We start from the raw sequence: 20,267 nt of genomic DNA, 5'->3' as shown, positions 1-20,267 counted from the left end.
TCTGCAGGTTTATGGTATAGACATTTAGAGAATCAAAAAATTATGACTGTGGCTTGAACTTCCCTATGAAAAGAAGCTCATGATTGAATTACTTTGTAAGGATATTATGTTTCAAGCTTGTCTATAGGCTTTCATAAGAACCCAAGTACAGACAGCTCAATAGCTGTCTCTGCATCTTCTTGAAAAATAAGAGGTGGTAATCTTCTAATAGTTATTGTAGGAGAGGCAAAGCTTTGCCTTACTCTCTAAGGGTCTTTTCGGTGGCATAAGAATTGAATTGGTATGAAACTGTTTAACAGGAAAAAAAGCAAATAGATTTATGTAAGCTTTACACGGCAGAGGAGTCTCATAAAGAAATGAACACCCAAAAAAGTGGCAAAACTCTCAGTGCCTATACATTAGGTTGAACAAAGAGAAGCAATTGTGGAAATGTAACTAAAATATATTGGGAGACCAAAGGAAGATAAAAATTATTTAAACAAGTTTTGTTTATACAGAATTCTTATCTGCCTCAACTCCCTATCTCTGGTGACAAGAATGTTTTGTTCCTCCTAGTATATAAAGTCATCTGTCAAATCGGAGCGTCATCTCCTGATTTTAGGAACAGAGTGGGAGGTCAGGTAACTTTCTTGTACTTGCTCTTTGCAAGTGCTTTTAGCTCAAAATAATCCTTTGCTGAGCTGGCACTATTTGGGGTGGTCTATTCTGCCACCCCTCATTATTCAGGGTAGGTGAAATGAGAGGCATCCTAGTCACATTTAGTAGCAAAACAGAGCTAGCAACTCCATTTCTTGAGCCCCTCCATTTGCTGGCACTAATAAAAACATGCACTAGGTGTGATTCTTATGAATCTGCCTTCATTTCCTTCAAATCTGCAACCTAGATCAGGCAGAAGCCATCATCAGTAGTAGGTTATTCATTTTTAAACCTTCTAAATGTTGTTTCTAATTAAGTATCAATATCATTTCATAGATAGCACCATAATTAGTGTAGGAAAGTTGAAGAAAGTAGATCTAAGCTGTTTTTAAAAAGGGCGTTTTAAATGTGCAGTATATATAGATGACATCTGATTATATTTACCACTAAGGAATAGTGATAAGAATATTTAAAGCATCTCAAAACTTTTTTGAATTTTGTGATTTTTTGAACACTTTAGACCTTTACAATTTGCATGTTTTCTGAACTGTTATTTATTATGATAAATAGGGATTATCATATATTTTCAGATGTTTTCTTAACAATTCAACTTTTATTTGTAACTCTTCCATTTATTTTAATTACTAGCACAGTGTGCAACATTTATTAATCAGCAGAGCCTTTTTAAGTTAAAATACTAAATTAGCTAACCCCATTAACACAGAATACTCCAAACAAGCAGTAATAGGAGAGGTAGTTACTGTGCAAATCATATTAAGCCTACGGGTGCTCTAGGGCACAGTTAAGCATGATTACCCTCTTTTGATCCAGTATCCCTCTGCCTCTCCCAGCTAATTTCCAGTGGAAATTTACAAAGTGCTGCCTTCATTTTTCCAGCTTAATTTTTCTAATGAAGTTCTTGTACTCTGTAACACTGGAGATACAGATAATAAGCCTATCTATAATTAAGAAGTTCTAGAATTTGTCTACAAAAGAACCCTTTATTACTTAGCCTGTACAGTGAGAACTGTGCTTTTAGTCCACTTTCTTTGAAAACAAAACATTTTTAAATAGCTGCAGAATATTAGAATTCTGTTCTTACACCTAAGTCAAAAGAAGTTTAATATTTATAACATTATAACATCAACATAATGTTGATAATTTGGAATGCTTTTAGTGATATCCTGAGAATATTACATATATTTTTGGTGTATGGAGTTGGACAAGTCATAAGAAGACATAGTGTTTTTGGTTAGATTTTATCATACTCTAAGTACCCTTCCTAATACAATGCCTAACATATGCTAAGGAAAATTTTGCAAATTGACTTTCAGTCAATTTATGAGCCATAATGGACTTTCTTTGAAGCAGAGAGTCATTTTGTGCCATACTTAAATTCTTATATAGGTACAGCATTTATATATCCCAAATTTTCCTGTTTCAAGTTAGGGTTCAAAAGTGTATTGAGGGTCGGGAGAGACTTGAAGGCTTCATAGAAGTTTGCCAGGCAGAGCAAGGAGGGTAGCAAAGGGGGTGGCCTGGGCAGAGCCATCTTCAGTTGAACAGTGCAGAGCTCATGGGAATTTCCCCTCGCCTTCTGAGGTACCTGGTGAAACTTAGCTCACAGCCTTGGTACTTCATGCAAAGTGGCAGAAATGAGATGGGAGGTATAGGTGCAGCCGCGGCAGGGAGGTCCTTTAGTTCCTTGACTCGATGGCTCCTGACTAAGTTGACTCCCTCATGATAATGCCCTTATTCAACTAAGGAAAACATATAAGAAGAATTATAGATTTGATAGAATGGAGGTTTTGCATGGAAGTTTAATTTGGGGGCAACTCTATTTGAGCTTCCTATTGTGTATTGTTGGAGAGGAAGAAATTTCCTCTGCCCCATAAGGTTCTTCTAAGCTGGTTAGGAATCAGATTGACATGAACCAGATGAACAGGAGAAAAACCCAAAGTTTAATTATGTACGTACAGGGAATACAGAGACATGAGATTCCAAACACAGTCAGGGACAATGAAGTCTTTATATCATAATGAATTAAGGAGAAGGGGGTAGGCGACCAGGACTTCAAAGGAAAAGGGAATCAGTTCACAGGAATATGAATGAGTAAATATTTGGTAAATAGATATTTACTGGGCTGTTCAGAAACAATGGGACATAGAGAGGAATTTTAACAGACTTTGACACATCCCTTGCTGTCTACTCCTCCTAGATTATATTACCATGTAGTTATCTATGGTGATAGTTATCTTCCTGGAGCAGGTCCTCTATCTAAATTCTTTTAATTCAGTTGAGGGACGGGGAGGTCAAAGTTTCATTCATAGTCTTTTGTGCCTTCATTGTTTTCCACTCTGAAATAATCTGCCTGCCAAAGTGGCCCGTCCTGGGACAGGCTGCCTGTGGCCCCTACAGCATCTAGACAGCCATTCCTAATGTGCATTTGAAAATATTGCTCTTAAGTTAAAGAAAAACATTGTACAGAGAGATAAAGATTTAGAAATTGTCACTGTAGACATGATAATTTAAATCTTGGCAGTGGAAGAATCTCTTAGGGGGAAACTGTAGACGGAAGGTTAAGTACAGATTTCTGGGAGATGCTTTAATGTTAGGGCAGTGGATCTTAGGTTGCTTATCTACATTACCTTGAGGTTTAAAATTATATACATATGATTCTTAAGTCACAGATATTTCACTTCAGTAGGCATATATGTTTGAAATATGTGTCCAGGTGATCCTAATGCACAGTTCCAGTTAAGATAAGAGTCGCTAATTCAACGTATTGGCCAAAAATGGTCAGTCAGTCAAGAAACTGAAAAAGCAAGGGAGAACCAGGAGGTATTGTGCAAATTGAAGGAAAAGAGAATTCACTGCAAGCACTGGATGAACAGCCTGATGCAGAGTTCAAGGTGATTGAGCACTAAAATGAATGCATCAGATTTGGCAATTGGGAAGTAATTTCACTGATAAGCTTTTTTTTTACATTCTTCTTTACTATCACCTAGTTATTTCTTCCCTATTCTTAAGGCCTCATTAAAAAAAAAAGAGCTTGTCAAATTCTTTGCCAAACTTCAGATAGACCATCTCTAAAATTGTACTCTTACCTATGGTGATACATATGTCTGTATGTATATATGTCTTTCTAAATATTTATATATACATGTTAAAATATTTTAAATTTTTATATTTAATTAAAATTTTTTAATATTAAAATAAAATAGTACAAGTATCATTTTTATATGTCTATCATAAATGTGCATGTATATGACCACTTTTCTGGAATTTCAATACTCCATTTTAGAATCTTGCTGAAAACTGACATCAAATTACACCACCTATTTATTATAGAATCTACATTCTTCTGCTTTGAAAGTAATATGGGTACATCTTTGGTACATTCACAATTTCTTAAGAATGACTAATAGAATTTGATGGCTTCATACAAAGGTTTACTCAATAATTTGAGATATATGTTAGAGACCTTGAAGCCATTGACAGAGCTCACTGCTTACTTAGAAATTCTCAACCAAAGGTGGCAAACTAATAGCTTCTGAGTTGCAAACAGCCTCCAGATGTGTTGTATGCAGAGCCTACAATTTTCTAAATATTAAATTAATTGAAATTGAAATTAGTTAAAATGATAATTAAATCTTTAAAAAAAATCCAGACATTCCAGCTTGTAATAAAAATTAGTAGATCTGGAAATGGTGGGCCCCCAGTATCATCTGGCAGCAGTTGACACTGAACTCTTAGTTCCTACATGTGATTCATTTGTTACGTGCCTAGTCCTTCTAAACAGAGAAATTGGAGACCCTTGTTTTAGATGATAAGCGCCACAAGAACAGAGCCCAGGACTTAGGCAGTACACTTAGCTCAGCGCTTGGCCAACTGCAGGTATTAATTATTTTTTAACATATTGAGCTTAAGTTTGAGCTAAATCTTGTTTGTTTTGTTCCAATCTATCTGACCACTGAACTTATTCTCACTGAAAGAGAAATCAAGCAAAAGAAAATGAGTTCAGTTGTGATTTCTCCTTGACCTTTATGAACATTACCCTAGCAGTCTCTGTACTAGGTCAGCCTGTATTTCCTTTTTTCCTTTTTCTGACTCTTAATAACATTTTCCAAACTGTGTCTCATGAAACATTAGTCTGGAAGATGTTAATGAGTTTTCCATCAAATAAACTTGGGAAATATGGTTAAAATGGTTAAACTGTGTGTGCGTGTGTGTGTGTGTGTGTGTGTGTGTGTGAGAGAGAGAGAGAGAGAGAGAGAGAGAGAGAGAGGATTTATGGGGCTTCTTGGTCTTAAACTTTTATTTAGTGTGAACTTCAAAGAGAGGACATATAATATATATAGCATTTTGAAAACTTATTTACTCATTCATCCAGCAAATATTATGTTTTTTTTAGAAGGACTAAAATTACTACATATTCAGTATTTTTCCCAGTTTTATTGAGATATAATTGACACAGCACTATATAAGTTTAAGGTATACAGCATAATTTCACATGCATACATCATGAAATAAAACACATTCATTAGTCATAATTTAATTCAATATTCATGATTAATTATACATACTACAAGTTGAAAACACCTCATCCCATTTCAAATATGACAAGAATAATTTGCATTTTTCCAATTTTGAGTTTTTTTCAAACTGCTTTATCTTTTTTAAAACTGTAATTGGTTTAGGAGAACTGAGTCATCTAACAATAAGACCACAAATGAACTGGTTAACTCAGCCCTCAAAACATTCATTTACTACTTTCTGTATTATAAATAAAAATTAAAATACTAATGTCTAGTAGAATAATTATAGAAGTTACTTTTATGACAACATGAAAATTGCTGCTTGTTGATTGGTTTGTTAGATTAAATCAGCTTGCTTGGATCATATTTACTGTTTTAATTCTTTCATCAGCTCTTTCAGACTTTTATACCTAGGTGTCTTTGCTTGTCAAATTAAGGTTCATAGATCAGAGGGAATTCCTTCTGGAATTTAAAGGAAATCCCTTCCTTTCATTAGCCCATAGTATATTTTTTCCCCCTCTTCTTTTTTTTTCATCAAGCCCAATTAAATAACTATTCTATTTTGAATACTACAAAGCTCTTAATTCTTGCGAGTGTTTTAGATATACCTTTAGGCAAAGATCCTGGGTTGAATCCTCGCACTCACTGTGTCCCCATAGAGGTGTCTGCCCTACCAATGTTGTTAATAATTGGTGGGAGAGAGGGTGCTCATACACTAAGATCTTTATTAATTCAACAGGTGATCTTTTGAGAATAATCTACTATTCTGCTAGTAAGAAACTGTTATAGCAGAAAACCATTAATTGCTATAAGAAAAAGCAATTGGTATCCTTCCCCCTCTGTGTAGCATAAGAGGTGTAACTGATAATTGATTTTCTGAGACATTCTTTGTTCATTTATTACTGCAGTACTACACAATTAAGAAATAATAGCATCTTGGAGTCATTCTTAAGATAGTTAGAAGTAAACTACTACTTGAACACATAAAGTTCAGTTACTGAAATAGTAAGACACTAAAATTCATGACTTTATTTACTATGGTGGCCTCTCATTATATTAGTTTTCATGTCAATGAAATGTAGGATTTTTTAATACTTGAAGGCTTAAATCATCTTATGCCCAATCGGAGACAATGGAAGAGTATTTATTTTTGTTTCCTTTTCCCACATGAAAGGTGAATGTATTTGATATAGTCATGTAAGAATCCTGTTCTGTATTTTATAATTCATAGATAAGACAATAATTCTCTTCCAATAAAAGGTGGAAAATAGCAGGTGTTTTGTTCTCAAAGGATCACAAGGCATGTGGTTTATTCACAGAGAGAAGATTGTGGTAATGGGCCGCCCTTCCCTGATGGGTAGTGTTCATTAGCCCTGGTCATGCTGGGCTGTGGTCTCACCCGCCCCTCAGGGAACAGGGCATTGTGGGGCCCACATAGTGATTTCAGAGCTCATCCATAGTACCTGTGAGGAAAGGGTGAAGTAGGTAGGATAATCTTCCCTGGAAAGGTTCTAAGTAAGCCTGTATTAGCAGCCTGGGAAAAGCACTCTTCCTGTTTCCAGGCAGATAAGCTACAAACTTATAAGACCCAGCATGTGTGTTCCAAGCTTTGCCTCTGAGCATCTGCTCAAACTGTTCCCCTACTTCCATGTTCCTCCTCAATTTCCGTATCTGCTTAGTGAAGTCTGATGCATTGCTAAAGCTCAGGTTAGATGTTGTGCCCTGTACCCTCTGTCCCCATACTCTTTTGTTTTACCTTTATGATAAAGCTTTGCTTCCCCCTTTTATATTGTAGTTATTTGCTTTTTCTCATTAGATTTTTTAACTTTTTAAAAATCAACTTCACTGAGTTTTAGTTTACATACAATTACATGTACCCATTTTAATTTGTACAGTGAGATGAATTGTGACAAATTTAAGCAACCCGGAACCACCACCAGAGCCAGGAATAGAATCCTGACACACACAACAACATAGATAAAACTCATTAGATTTCAAGGGTCTTAGGGTGAGACATCTGCTTATTTGCCTTTTTATGCCCATAGTGTCTAAGCACAGTATAGTGAATACAGTTATTTAAGACATATCTGATGGACTGAATTAACTATGAATCAAGTCGTCTAGCATTTTATTATATTCTTACTATTTGCTTATCTGGTACTGGCCCAGAACTGAGTATCCATTTCAGTGTTACAAGGAGCTGCCTCTAGGGAGCTCTCTCCCTCCTCTGCCCTCTCCTTTCCCCCATCCATTCTCCCCATTCAGCTCAAGGGGGAAGAGGGCTGTTGTGGTCGGTCTCGTGCAGGCCATGTTCCAGAGAGGCTTACCTCTCTCCAGAGAGCTTTTATTGACGTTTCAGGACTTCCTCCCAAGGGAGAGAATCCATGGCTGTCCCTCCTTTTCCTTCTTTGGCCATGGGTAAAGAGTAAGGCTATTCTCCCTGGAAGTACATCTGTGTTGTCTCTTATCCCATCTCGGATTCTGGCAGTTGTTGAGGCTGAGAGCAGGTCAAATAGCAGTCCCCACATCAGAATGTGTCAGATTACACAACCCGCTAGGAACTTTGGGACAAAATTGCTCTGGTTTGCTATTTCTCCTGACTCCAGCCTAGGCAAAAAGACTTATTTTCATGGTTTTGCATATCTCACTGGAGAATTTATTGCATTCTGGAATTGAATTCCCAACTTGTAATGTAGTGTGCCCTTAATGTGTATATTTCACTAGGAACCCTTTAATAGAGGGCTGATCTAGGACATATTTGGTGTTCAAGACTTGTTCCACAGGCATGCATCCTGATAACTGTAAATTGTTACCACCATATACATTTTGAGATGATTTACCTATGCAGGATCCATTGTGGCTTGGATAACTACCCTATTGGATAGTCAAAAATGATATATATATGGAAAACTAAAAATGTTTTGCTATTTATGAAGATCTGTAATATATTACTATTCATATTCTCCTTGGGCAGTCATCTCTACTGTTCATGATCTACTTTTTTTCCATCATAAAGAATCCAATTTTCTAGTTCTGTTGAACACCATTTTGTTCTGTCAGCATTCCTTTTTATATGCCACCTCACCACCATATCTTTGTATATGTCTAAAAAAGCCTTCACCAGCTTCTTGACTAATTCAACTTGTCTTTCAGCTCTTACATGCATGTTCTGGGAAGATAACTTTTCCATATCCCCCTATCTCCCTGTCAGTAATCCCCACACCATATGCGTATACATATACATTTTACAAACACATAAACTCTCCTCTGTGTCTTAATTGCCTCTTGTACGTATATCCATCACAAAACTTAACACTTTCTACTGTGATGTCTTATTCTCTACCCCCTACAGTAAGGTGAATTCCTTTTAAGTATACTACACCTTCCATCATTATGTCCCAGTGTTTTTCAAAGTGCTTAGTATATATCATTTCATTTCATGTGAGACAGTACAGAAAATAAGTGTGAGTTGGAGTGGGGTGATAAGGTTGCCTAGGAAAGCTAGGTGTTAAGCTGGATTTTAAATGAATAATGTATGGGTCAGCGTTTGATGAAGAGGAGCATGGACAAAGGCAGAGTCAGTGTAGAAAGACAGAAAGAAAGAAAGACAGAAAAATAGCATCAGTGGAATGGCAGATAAGGAGTGGGGGGAGACAGCAGATCAAGTGCATTCTAAGAAGCCTGACAGCCAGGCTGGACAATATGAGCTTAAATCAAGAGGCAACAGGGATTCATTGTTTGTAGATTTCTGTTATCTGGCGGTGAAATGAATGGGTTGGATGAAAACCTACAATTATGAGTGAGAACAATAGGATGATAAAAAAGGGGGGGAAAATGAAAGAGAATTATGGGGAATAAGATAAGTATAATTTCTTAGTCTTTTTATCTGGAAAATAATATTAAGTATATTAATGCTTACAGTATGAAGACTTCATAATATATTTACAATGGACCAATTTTCACTGAAGTGAATTGACTATTTTTAATTCTCACTTCTTGAGACCTTGACTAATTCTTCTTTAACTGCCCACACATTCAAGTAATGATTTTTTTATGTACGCCACCATATCTCCATGTTGTACTTAAGAATTTCTGCCACATCTGTATCTTTGATGAGATTATAAAATAATAGCCTGACTCATATCTTCTTCAATATGGCGATCAGGTAATTGAAAGAAAGTACTCAGTTCAAGCATAAAATACATCTGACTATATATTTTAAAATGGTAAAAGATAACATATTTTTTAACACTGATAACTACCTAAGAGTCTGATTATAAACTAAATTGGTTCTTAGGGTTGTCATAGCTATTTATACTTTTATAAAGCAAATCCTATTTGAGAAGAAATTTCTTCCTAATTTGAAGATAAACATTTGAACATTCTAAAACATCTAGATATTTTTGGATGTACATATGAATATATGCACAAAAATACATACACTTAAGAATATGCTTACATGTTATTTTAATGAGATTATGCTAAATGGAAATAACATAAATTAATAGACAGGAAAGTACCTAGTCATTTGAGAAGCCCTGTCTTCTCGGCCATCCAGTCCCTTGAGAAAGCAAATTTTGTCCAGACAAGGAAGAAAAATATACTGTTAAAATGCAATTCAGAAGTGATAAAAACTGTAAATGCAGCAGTCAGCTCACAGCACCTCCTTTATATACTCAGGGACACTGGGGCTGCATTAATTTTTGTGTGTGTGATGTCCATCCCGCATGCAAATTAGCCCTGGAAGGACCATAATCTGTCTTATATGAGAGCTTTTCCCCAAGAGCATTAGTGATACATGCTTGTGCAATTTTGTATGATTCAAAGCTCTGTGTTCTGTTTAATTTTTTTCAATAGTATTAATGTTTTCTTAGGAAAAATATTACAAAGGCACTTAAACAATAAAAAAGAAATTACAGAGGTATGAAAATTGATGAAATAACACTACTTCTCCTAAATTTATTTTTTACGTTTATGAATATAGTGGGAGAAAAACAAATTTTCATTTGAGCTGAGATTAAAGAACCCTTCCTTGTCTTAATTAAATTAGGTTATATATGTGGAAATATTTGCATATGGTAATGTTTGTTGAACCTAAACTTTATTTTCTCAAACTCTGAATTTTAGAATTTTTTAGCAGAGTATTTCATTTTGCTATGTAAATGTTTTATTCCTCTGAACGCTTCTTTTATTTAAAAAAGGATCTAGCTCTAATTTCGTTGATGTCGTGTCTATGTGAACTGGCAGCTGGACTTAAGCATTTCAGAAGGTACCCAAACAGTCACTAAAAATGGATAAAAGACTTAAATATAAGACCTGAAACCTTAAAAGTTTTAGAAGAAAATAGGCAGTAAGTTCCTTGACATCAGTCTTGACAATGATTTGTTGGGTTTACACCGAAAGCAAGAAACAAAAGCAAACTTCAACAAATGTGGCTACATCAGACTAAGAAGCTTCTGCACAGCAAGAGAAGCCAAGAACAAAATGCAAAGGCAATCTACCTTTTCATGGGAGAAAATATTTGCAAATCATAGATCTGATGATAGGTACATATCCAAAGAATATAAGGAACTCACACAACTCCGGAGCAAAAAGAATAAGATAAAATAAACAATCCAATTTAAGAATATTCAGAGTACCTGAATAGACATTTTCCCCAAGAAGACATACAAGTGGACAATAGGTACATGAAAAGATGTTCAACCTCACTAATCATCAGGGAAATCAAAAAACAATGAGATACCACCTTAAATCTGTTAGAATGGCTATTATAAAAAAGACAAGAAGTAGTGAATGATGGTGAGGATGTGAAGAAAAGGGAACCCTTGTGTATTATTGGTGTAAATTGCTGTAAATTGGCAAAGCCACTATGGAAAATAGCATGGAAGCTCCCTCAAAAATTAAAAATAGAACTACCACATGATCCAGCAATTCTACTTATGGATATTTATCTGAAGAAAATGTGATTGCTAATTCAAATAAATATATGCACCCCCGTATTTATTGCAGCATTAGTTACAATACCCAAGATGTGGAAACAGCCTAAGTGTCCATCAGTGGATAAACAAAAGGTAGCACGCACACATACACACATACACTGGAATATAATTCAGCCACAAAAAAGAAATCTTGCCATTTTCAACAACATGGCTGGACCTCTGGGGCATTATGCTAAGTGAAATAAATCAGAGAAAGACAAATGCCATATGATCTCACTTAGACATGGAATCTAAACAAACAACAAAACAAAGCAAGCTCAAGATACAGAGAACAGATTGGTGGTTGCCAGAGGCAGGGGTGATGGATAGATAAAATGGGTGAAAGGAGTGATAAAACACAAAACTCCAGTTATAAAATAAATAAGTCATGAGAATGTAATGAATAGTATAGCAACTATAAGTAATATTATTCTGTCTATTTGAAAGTTGCTAAGAGAGTAAGGCTTTTATCAGAAGAAAAAAAGTTGTGTAACTATGTATGGTGACAGATACTAACTACACTTACAGTGGTCCTCATTTCACAATATATACAAATATAGAATTATTATGTTATGTGCCTGAAACTAATGTTGTATGCCAGTTATACCTCAGTAAATTTTTAAAAAGAGGCTTGAAGGAAACCCATGTCATTGACCAGTCTTTTCATTTTGGGGTGCATTTTAAAATTAAGAACACTATTACTTACATGATGAATTTTGAATTATTTGGCACCATGAATTAATAAATCTAGCATTTGACATTTTATAAATTTACAAAAAATTTGAGACTGAATTCTGTGGAGAAAGTTCTAATATCTCCCATTTACAGAATAAGAAATGAAGATTCATAGACATTAGTAACAGAGATGGTCGGTGGGAGACTATTGTTAAAGTGGAGTCCAGATATTCTGATTCCAACCATGTACTATTTTTCACTATACTTCAATATTTCTCTAAATTCTGATTTTTAAAAAAATCAAATGTTTGTAGAAATCAATTAAGAGTACTACCTAATATTCTTTCAGGTTTTTGCCATTTTCTTCCTACCATAAAAATAAAAAGTACATCCCGTCAATGCATTCGTCAAGCAAGTATGGTCCTAATTCTTACGGATGTCAACATTTCAGAGATGAAAATCCTAAGAAGTGGATCTGTGACAAGGTGAGTTAATGCAACACTTAATAAATGGCGTTCCTTTTAGAAGGCGACAAATATACAATGATTACAACAAATATAAATATTCCCATGGCAATTAAAACCTTCCGGGTCACAAAATTATTTACAGCTATTTTATATAAAGATCATGCTGCTGACCTGTGTCAGGAAGAGATTTGTTTTATTTTAGTATTACATTCTTGTGTTTTATGGCTCAGTTACCCTATGATCAATGACACGGATCATTGGCTTTGGCAAAGGCAACCAGAATCAAGGTTTGAATCTGTTGTCAAGGAATGGAGTTAAACTGACTTTCAGGCATGGAGATGGAGATCGGCGCTTGATTGCTTTCTCTCAATATCTGTGTGTATGTAGACAGACAAACAGATAAATAGGTAGGTAGGCAGATAGAGATAGAGACAGAGATATACATGATATGCATATGTACATGTATATATATATGTATGTGTATATATACACATACATATATATATATCACATAGAAGAGAAGAAAGCAAGTATTTCTTGTTTAATTCCAGAATAATATTTGTTAGTACTTAGATAAAAATTTCTGTATTGGAAAAATACCAAGATGTCTTGCATTATAGGAGGAAAAGGAAACTTGTTACTATGCGTTTAACCTATTATCTAACAGATGGAAAGTGTAACTTATTTATAATAAAATTACACAGATTAAAATGAAGTAGTAAGTGACTCTCTGGGAAGGGGTTAAAGCCATTGAGCTCCATACTACCGGACCTGTTTCTATTAATAGTCTATCAATGAGGATTTTTTCATTTATACACAACCCCCTTCCAAAATGACTAAAGGACTAAGGATTTAAAGATTTCTATTCAAATACAATAAAGGTCATAATCTAGAAATAAAAATAAGAGGAAATGATCTTGGATGAAAACAATATCTAAGATTGCAAAATAAAGGGAACTGTTAAGGTGATGGTAAGTGATAGGAATTCCAGTTCGTGGACAGCAAAGATGAAGAGGAAAACACAGAGAGAGGTATCCCCACCACACAAGAGGAAGAAACAAGGTAGAGATCTTTCTTTCTTTCTTTCTCTTTCTTTCTTCCTTTCTTTCTTTCTTCCTTCCTTCCTTCCTTCCTTCCTTTCTTTCTTTCTTTCTTTCTTTCTTTCTTTCTTTCTTTCTTTCTTTCTTTCTTTCTTTCTTTCTTTCTTTCTTTCTTTCTTTCTTTCTTTCTTTCTCTCTCTCTCTCTCTCTCTCTCTCTCTCTCTCTCTCTCTCTCTCTTTCTTTCTATTTTTTGCTTCCTTTCAACATTTTTCCCCTTTGTTTTTTTTAATTAAGGTTTCACTGATATACAATCTTATGAAGATTTTTACAACATTCAGCCATATTATCAAGTCCCCCACACACACCCCATTGCAATCACTGTCCATCAGCATAGTAAGATGTTATAGGGACACTACTTGTCTTCTCTGTGCTATACTGGCTTCCCCATGACCCTCTTACATTATGTGTGCTAATCATAATGTCCCTTATTCCCCTTCTCCCTCCTTCCCCACTCACCCTCCCCAGTCCCTTCCCTTTGGTAACTGCTAGTCCCTCCTTGGAGTCTGTGAGTCTACTGCTGTTTTGTTCCTTCAGTTTTGCTTTGTTCCTTTATTTTTATTTATTTTTACTTTTTATTAAGGTATGATTGATATACACTCTTATGAAGGTTTCACATGAAAAAAAATGTGGATACTACATTTACCCATATTATCAAGTCCCCACCCATACCCCAGTGCAGTCACTGTCCATCAGTGCAGCAAGATTTTTGCTTTGTTCTTATACTCCACAGATGAGTGAAATCATTTGATACTTGTCTTTCTCTGCCCTCTATCTCCATCCACGTTGTTCCAAATAGTAGGATTTGTTTTCTTCTTATGGCTGAATAATATTCCATTGTGTATATGTACCACATTTTCTTTATCCATTCATCTACTGATGGACACTTAGGTTGCTTCCATATCTTGGCTATTGTAAATAGTGCTGCAATAAACACGGGTACATATGTATGTCTTTTTTAATCAGGGATCTTGTTTTCTTTGGGTAAATTCCTAGGAGTGGAATTCCTGGGTCAAATGGTATTTCTATTTTTAGTGTTTTGAGGAACCTCCATATTGCTTTCCACAATGGTTGAACTAATTTACGTTCCCGCCAACAGTGTAGGAGGGTTCCCCTTTCTCTGCATCCTCATCAGCATTTGTTGTTTCTTGTCTTTTGGAAACTGACCATCCTAACTGGTGTAAAGTGATATCTCTTTGTGATTTTAATTTGCATTTCCCTTATGATTAGCAATGTGGAGCAGGTTTTCATGTGCCTGTTCACCCTCTGAATTTCTTCTTTGGAGAAGTGTCTGTTCAGATCCTCCACACATTTTTTAATCAGGTTATTTGCTTTTTTGGGTGTTGAGGCTTGTGAGCTCTTTATATATTTTGGATGTTGACCCCTTATCAGGAATGTCACTTAGAAATATATGCTCCCATACTGTAGGATGCCTTTTTGTTGTGCTGATAGTGTCCTTTGCTGTACAGAAGCTTTTTAGTTTGATGTAGTCCCATTTGTTCATTTTTGTTTTTGTTTCCCTTGCCCAAGGAGATGCGTTCAGGAAAAAGCTGTTCATGTTTATATTTGAGAGATTTTTGCCTGTGTTTTCTTCTAAGAGTTTTGTAGTTTCATGACTTACATTCAGCTCTTTGATCCATTTTGAGTTTACTTTTGTGCATAGAGTTAGACAATAATCCAGTTTCATTTTCTTACATGTAGCTGTCCAGTTTTGGTAAAGATCATTCTTTACCAAACTCTAAGAAAAATTCTTTTTAAAGGATGTTGTATATATGAGATTACCAAAGCTAAGGCATGGAGGGAGTAACTTGGAACTTCAGAAAGTTTCTTTCTCTTTTGCAACTATTAAGTCATCTTAAAAAAAAAAAGGTCTAAAACACTAAATAATAATTTCAAGGTATAAGGAATATGTGCACTGAGTAATTCAGTCTTGTCCACTGGTTGACAAACCTAAATGTTGGTGATGATGTTGTTTCATACAAACCCACAGTAAAACTATGCCAGGCATTTGTTTTTACCTAATATACAACCATCCAGAATATAGACTAAATATGATTTTTAAACTATTTAATTTTATATTTTGAATATGCATAATGTGATCTGCATCTCATTTTCTATTTGACATAAGGATTTTTGCTTTTATACTCTCACCATTCTGTTTAATTCAAGAAAGTGTTCATTTCTTTAAAATATAAATGGCTTTCCTTAGGACATTAAGCTACTTAAGAGTAAGAAAGAGCCATGTGCAAATACTTCTTTCCTAAAATAGTACAATACTTCTTTTTGGAATTATACAATAAATTCACTTCATACATTCTGATAAAAGAGTTTATTTTATTTATTTGGAAGAATAGTGTGCCTCTGTATACTTTTATAAACTATACATACTTAAAAAGTTAATGACAATTATTCTTATAGACCCTAAAATGTTAAGAGAGAAAATATAGGATGCTTTAAATCTTAATAAATCATTAATCTACTTACCTCTAAACAAACCATGTGGAAAAATATAAAATGCAAGTTTAAATTCCTCCTTCCCTTCCTCCTCTCCTCCTTCCTTTTTTTACTTCTTCCTGCCTTCTGACCTCTTCAAATAACTATATGAAATAAATTATCTCCCTGTGTGGCTAATATAATCTGTACAATACCTAGGTGGTTTCTTCTACTGCTTATATGTAAAATCCTACAACTATTAAAAATAGTTTATATTTTGATTTGCTGGTTGTGTGAGACTTGTGCCTAGTAAGTTGCTAAAAGCAGACTTATTTTTCATTATTTTTATAAAAGTTAGTTTCTTGATTGTGGAGATTGAAGGCCACAACTTATTCATTATTAGTAGACTAAGAATAGTTTTAGTGAGACTAGAGTTATTAAGTTCAATATGTTGAAGAAGGAAAAAACTGATATGACTTAATCTTCTATGACAAGATGGACTGTTTGTGAACATGTAATACCCATATTTAGATAAATTCAGTAGTTTGATTTAAGCCAAAAAAACAGCTCAATTAAATATATTTGGCTCCTGTTCTCCACCATTTCCACCATGTTGTAAGATTTTCTGTCTGGAAAATGTTCTTTCTCTCCTTTCATCTTTAAGCATGGAGGTTATAATTTTCGATTTATTTGTTACACAGTAGTTGTATTAAAGGGTATCAGTGGAGACAAATTCAAATGTTAATTAAGTAGTCTTTCTCTACTCATATTCAAATTAAATAAAAAATATACCAAATATTATTTAATACTTTTGTTTTATTTTTAATGCTATTAATTTGAAGAACACTATACAGAAACATTACAAAGGTCAGAAATTGAGAGAAAATAATGCTCCTTTTTCCTTAAAGAATGAAAATCCATAATGAAAAATAATGTGTATATATAATTTTTCTTAGAAGTATGCAACTCAGTAATAAAATAATGTACATATCATATAACTTACTCATATTTTTTAAATCTATTTGTAAAATGCCCTAAGTTAGATTGTTAGATTCCAGGTCTGTGTCTTAAATGGTCAAACTGTTAAAACTTATTTATAAGTTCTTTATTATGCTAATATTTAAAATAAGTGAAATTAAATAAGGACTATCTACTAGTCACTATTAATCTAATCTGTCTGGGTAGGTCTAAAAGGGTTGGGCAATAACAAATTCAGTTTACTAGAAATATTCTTTTGCTTGTCAAAACATTCACATATGCTCGTATTTACTGAAGCAGAAGTAATAGTGCAGGGCCTTCATCTGAATTGGAATGAGTTTTCATATGCATTTTAGGCAACTGATTTTAATGGAACCATGTGATGATTTCCCATGTTTGCAAAATTCAGGAAGAGAATTTTAAAATGGTTCACGGTGATAGCGTCTTTCCTCGTGCCTTATTGTACGTGAGTTACGGCAGTAGAGCAACACTTATTTTTTTTAATTTTCACGTGCATTTTGGTCCTAAACAGGATTGTATAAGCTACAAAGCATAAAAATACCTCGTACTCCAAAGAATTAATTTAGAGAACCTAAGCATATTGCACAGAACATAAAGTTGACCTTTACCGTCTACGGCTTTTGGAATGGAGTGGGATGTGGAACACATCATGGATTTAATGTGGCACATCGCTGTCTGCAGAAACTTGGGTGGGACTGTGACTGCTTTGCCCACTGCGCTCGGTGATTGAATCTGCTGTCACCAGCATCCTGATAATAATGAACATTCAGCTTAACGACCGTGATTATGATTATCATAATTGATGTGCAAGTGCAGTGTGTGGGGAGCATTACCGCTGAACTGTACAGCAGAGAAACATGCCTCAGTTATGGATAATTTTACTTTTATGCATTGATTGGGATAAAATATGCCTTTCTATTTAAACAGACCAGCTTCATATAATTTTAAGAATCTCTCTGTACATGCTGATTGATGATTATGCACTGCTGAAAAACTACCCCTTACAGCTGTTTGTTTTGTGTTGTTTCATTTCATTAGTAAATGTAAACAATTAAATAATTAGGTGTAATTGAGGGAAAATATTTTGCTTATGAGGATGGCCTTCAATAATCAAATATTCAGTGTAAGTGCTTTTTTTTCTCTCTCTCACAATATGCCAGAGACTGAAATTCCTCAATTTTCTCTCTGTAATCACCCTTATATCTGTCTTCTTGAGGTCAGTAGGCTTCAGGAAAAGTATAAGTTTATATAATTTTAGTATGTATCTCTGGATGCATTTGTATATGCATATATTTATATATCCGATGCATTTTCAAAAATTGGGCAGAGCCAAATGCTGTTATATTATTAAAACAATATTTAACTTATATAATATTTTCTATGTGTAATGTTAAGATGTATAATTTTACACTACCTTTGCTTTATAATCTCTGTGCAGTTTCTGTCAGATGTATTACATTGTATAGTCATTTTTCAGTTAGTTTTTTAGATTACTTCAAAAGAGTTTCTGATTTGAAGTTTAACTCTTGAATGAAAATAGTATGTGCAGTGATATATCCAAGATTTTCAGTAGATTAGATCTTACTGTATAAGTGTATGATTATTAACCTAAGAGCGCAGTTTCCATTTGAGTCTAAAATATTACATCTCAGTGATGAGCAAACCTAATGGAACACATTTTGATAAAGCATGATAAACCATTTAAAGCAACTTTTATTTTGTAACTGCAGTAATGTCTGAGATTGCAAGATCTCTGCATCAGATTATTAATAACTCTACAGCTCTGAAGAGACTATGGCAAATGTTTCCTTCAGAGGTCTGTGAGATTTACATGACCCCTGGTAAGATTCTTGCCCCAGATGTGCAGCTGCACACTGTGGTGTAGGTCAGAATTTTTGTTTGACAGTGAGAGATTTTATAGCCTATGTACAAAATTTGCCTTCTAAAAGTTCTTAGTCCCAACGTGATTCTTGAACTTTATGAAGAGTTCCTCTTGTAGTTTGTCTCTAAAAATTCAGCGTGTGTGATATAATGACTCATAAGAAATATGTATTTGATCATTCATATGACCAAATATGTATTTCCCAGGTATATTTGGTCTTTATCCACAATTCCTGAAAACACTACAGTCTTAAAGGTGAAACGGGTGTTTTGTAATGTTAATGAGAGACTTTTGGACCCCACACCCAAGGGCGGGACTGGAGGTTGGAACAGCCAATGGTCAATAGTTTAGTCAATCATGACTGTGCAATGAAGCCCTCATAAAACCTGTGAGAAGAGCTCTCTCAGTCTTTCTCTCTCTGTCTCTCTCTTTCTCTCTCTCTCTCTGCCCCACCCACTCTGCTCTGTTGTGTCCTGCTTCTTGGTCAGGGAGAGCTTCTATGCTTGGGGAACCAGGATGCCCACATGCCACCAAACCAGGCCCCCAAGCTCCATGAGGATAGATGCTCCTTTATTTGGAACCCTGCCCTGTGTCTCTCTTCATCTGGCTGTTCACTTGTATCCTTTACGGTATCCTTTATTAAACTGGTAAATGTAAGTGTTTTCCTGAGTTCTGTGAGCCACTCTAGCCAATTAATTGAACCTAAGGGGGAGGTCGTGGGAACCTCCCATCTGTAGCGGATAGATCAAAAGCACAGAGAACTGCCTGGGGGTGGAGGGCAGTCTTGTAGGATGGAGCCCTTAACCTGGGGAATCTGGTGCTGTCTCTGGGCAAATAGCATCAGAATTGAGTTGAGTTCTCAAACACCCTGCTGGGGTTGGAGAATTGCTTGGTGTTAGTCTGTGGTGGAAGACCCCCTCCCACATACTTACACACATTAGAATCGGTTCCGAGAACATGAATGGAGTATACTACTATTACTGCTATGTATAGTATTGCTATTGTTATACATATATGTAGGGAAGAAATACACCATTGCATTTGGTGTCAGAGATGTTATAATATGTCAGCCAGTCTTCTTTACATTATTGCAATCTAGAATACCAAGAGTTAAATCTCTCATCTGACTAAGATCTTGGAATATGTCATTGCACTTCTCTGCAACTAAACTCTTACCCTTACTTTTAAAAAAAGTTAAATGCCTCATTTTGCTTTTTTGTTGTAGTTGGAAATGGGGTTAACCTATCATTAGGAACTTTAGCCTCCACACCTATGGTCCTCATTGCCGGCTATAGGATCAGACCTTAACTTCTTTGTGTGACCTCCCAGTTATGTCTTGACTTGGCTTCTACCAAATGACTAAAGAATAATGTTTTAGTGCTTCCTCTGCAGTGAACATTCTTACACATACATCTTAGTCCTAATAAAATGACTGAAAATGAAATTTCTGAGTCAGGTCTACCATGATTAGTTTCATGTACTGACTAGACATTAGAACCATTATTTAATCAAACACTAATCTAGATAATGGTATGAAAGTGTTTAGCAGATGCAGTTAACA

General features: G+C 35.0%; 1 protein-coding gene across 2 annotated transcripts in view; it reads left to right on the top strand.

Annotated features, from left to right (window-relative positions):
• The window catches only part of SPATA17 (spermatogenesis associated 17), a 193,434-nt gene that overhangs the window by 125,228 nt on the left and 47,939 nt on the right, over window positions 1-20,267 (top strand). For both annotated transcript variants that reach the window (XM_036931603.2, XM_036931593.2), the window contains exon 9: window positions 12,177-12,312. In XM_036931603.2, the coding sequence (XP_036787498.1) occupies window positions 12,177-12,312 (136 nt within the window). The remainder of the gene's footprint in view (window positions 1-12,176; window positions 12,313-20,267) is intronic.

Source organism: Manis pentadactyla, chromosome 19 (assembly GCF_030020395.1).
Source record: "Manis pentadactyla isolate mManPen7 chromosome 19, mManPen7.hap1, whole genome shotgun sequence".
Classification (NCBI taxonomy): Eukaryota; Metazoa; Chordata; class Mammalia; order Pholidota; family Manidae; genus Manis; species Manis pentadactyla.
The sequence above is the reverse complement of the archived record's forward strand: the minus strand, read 5'-3'. Positions and strand labels throughout refer to the sequence as shown.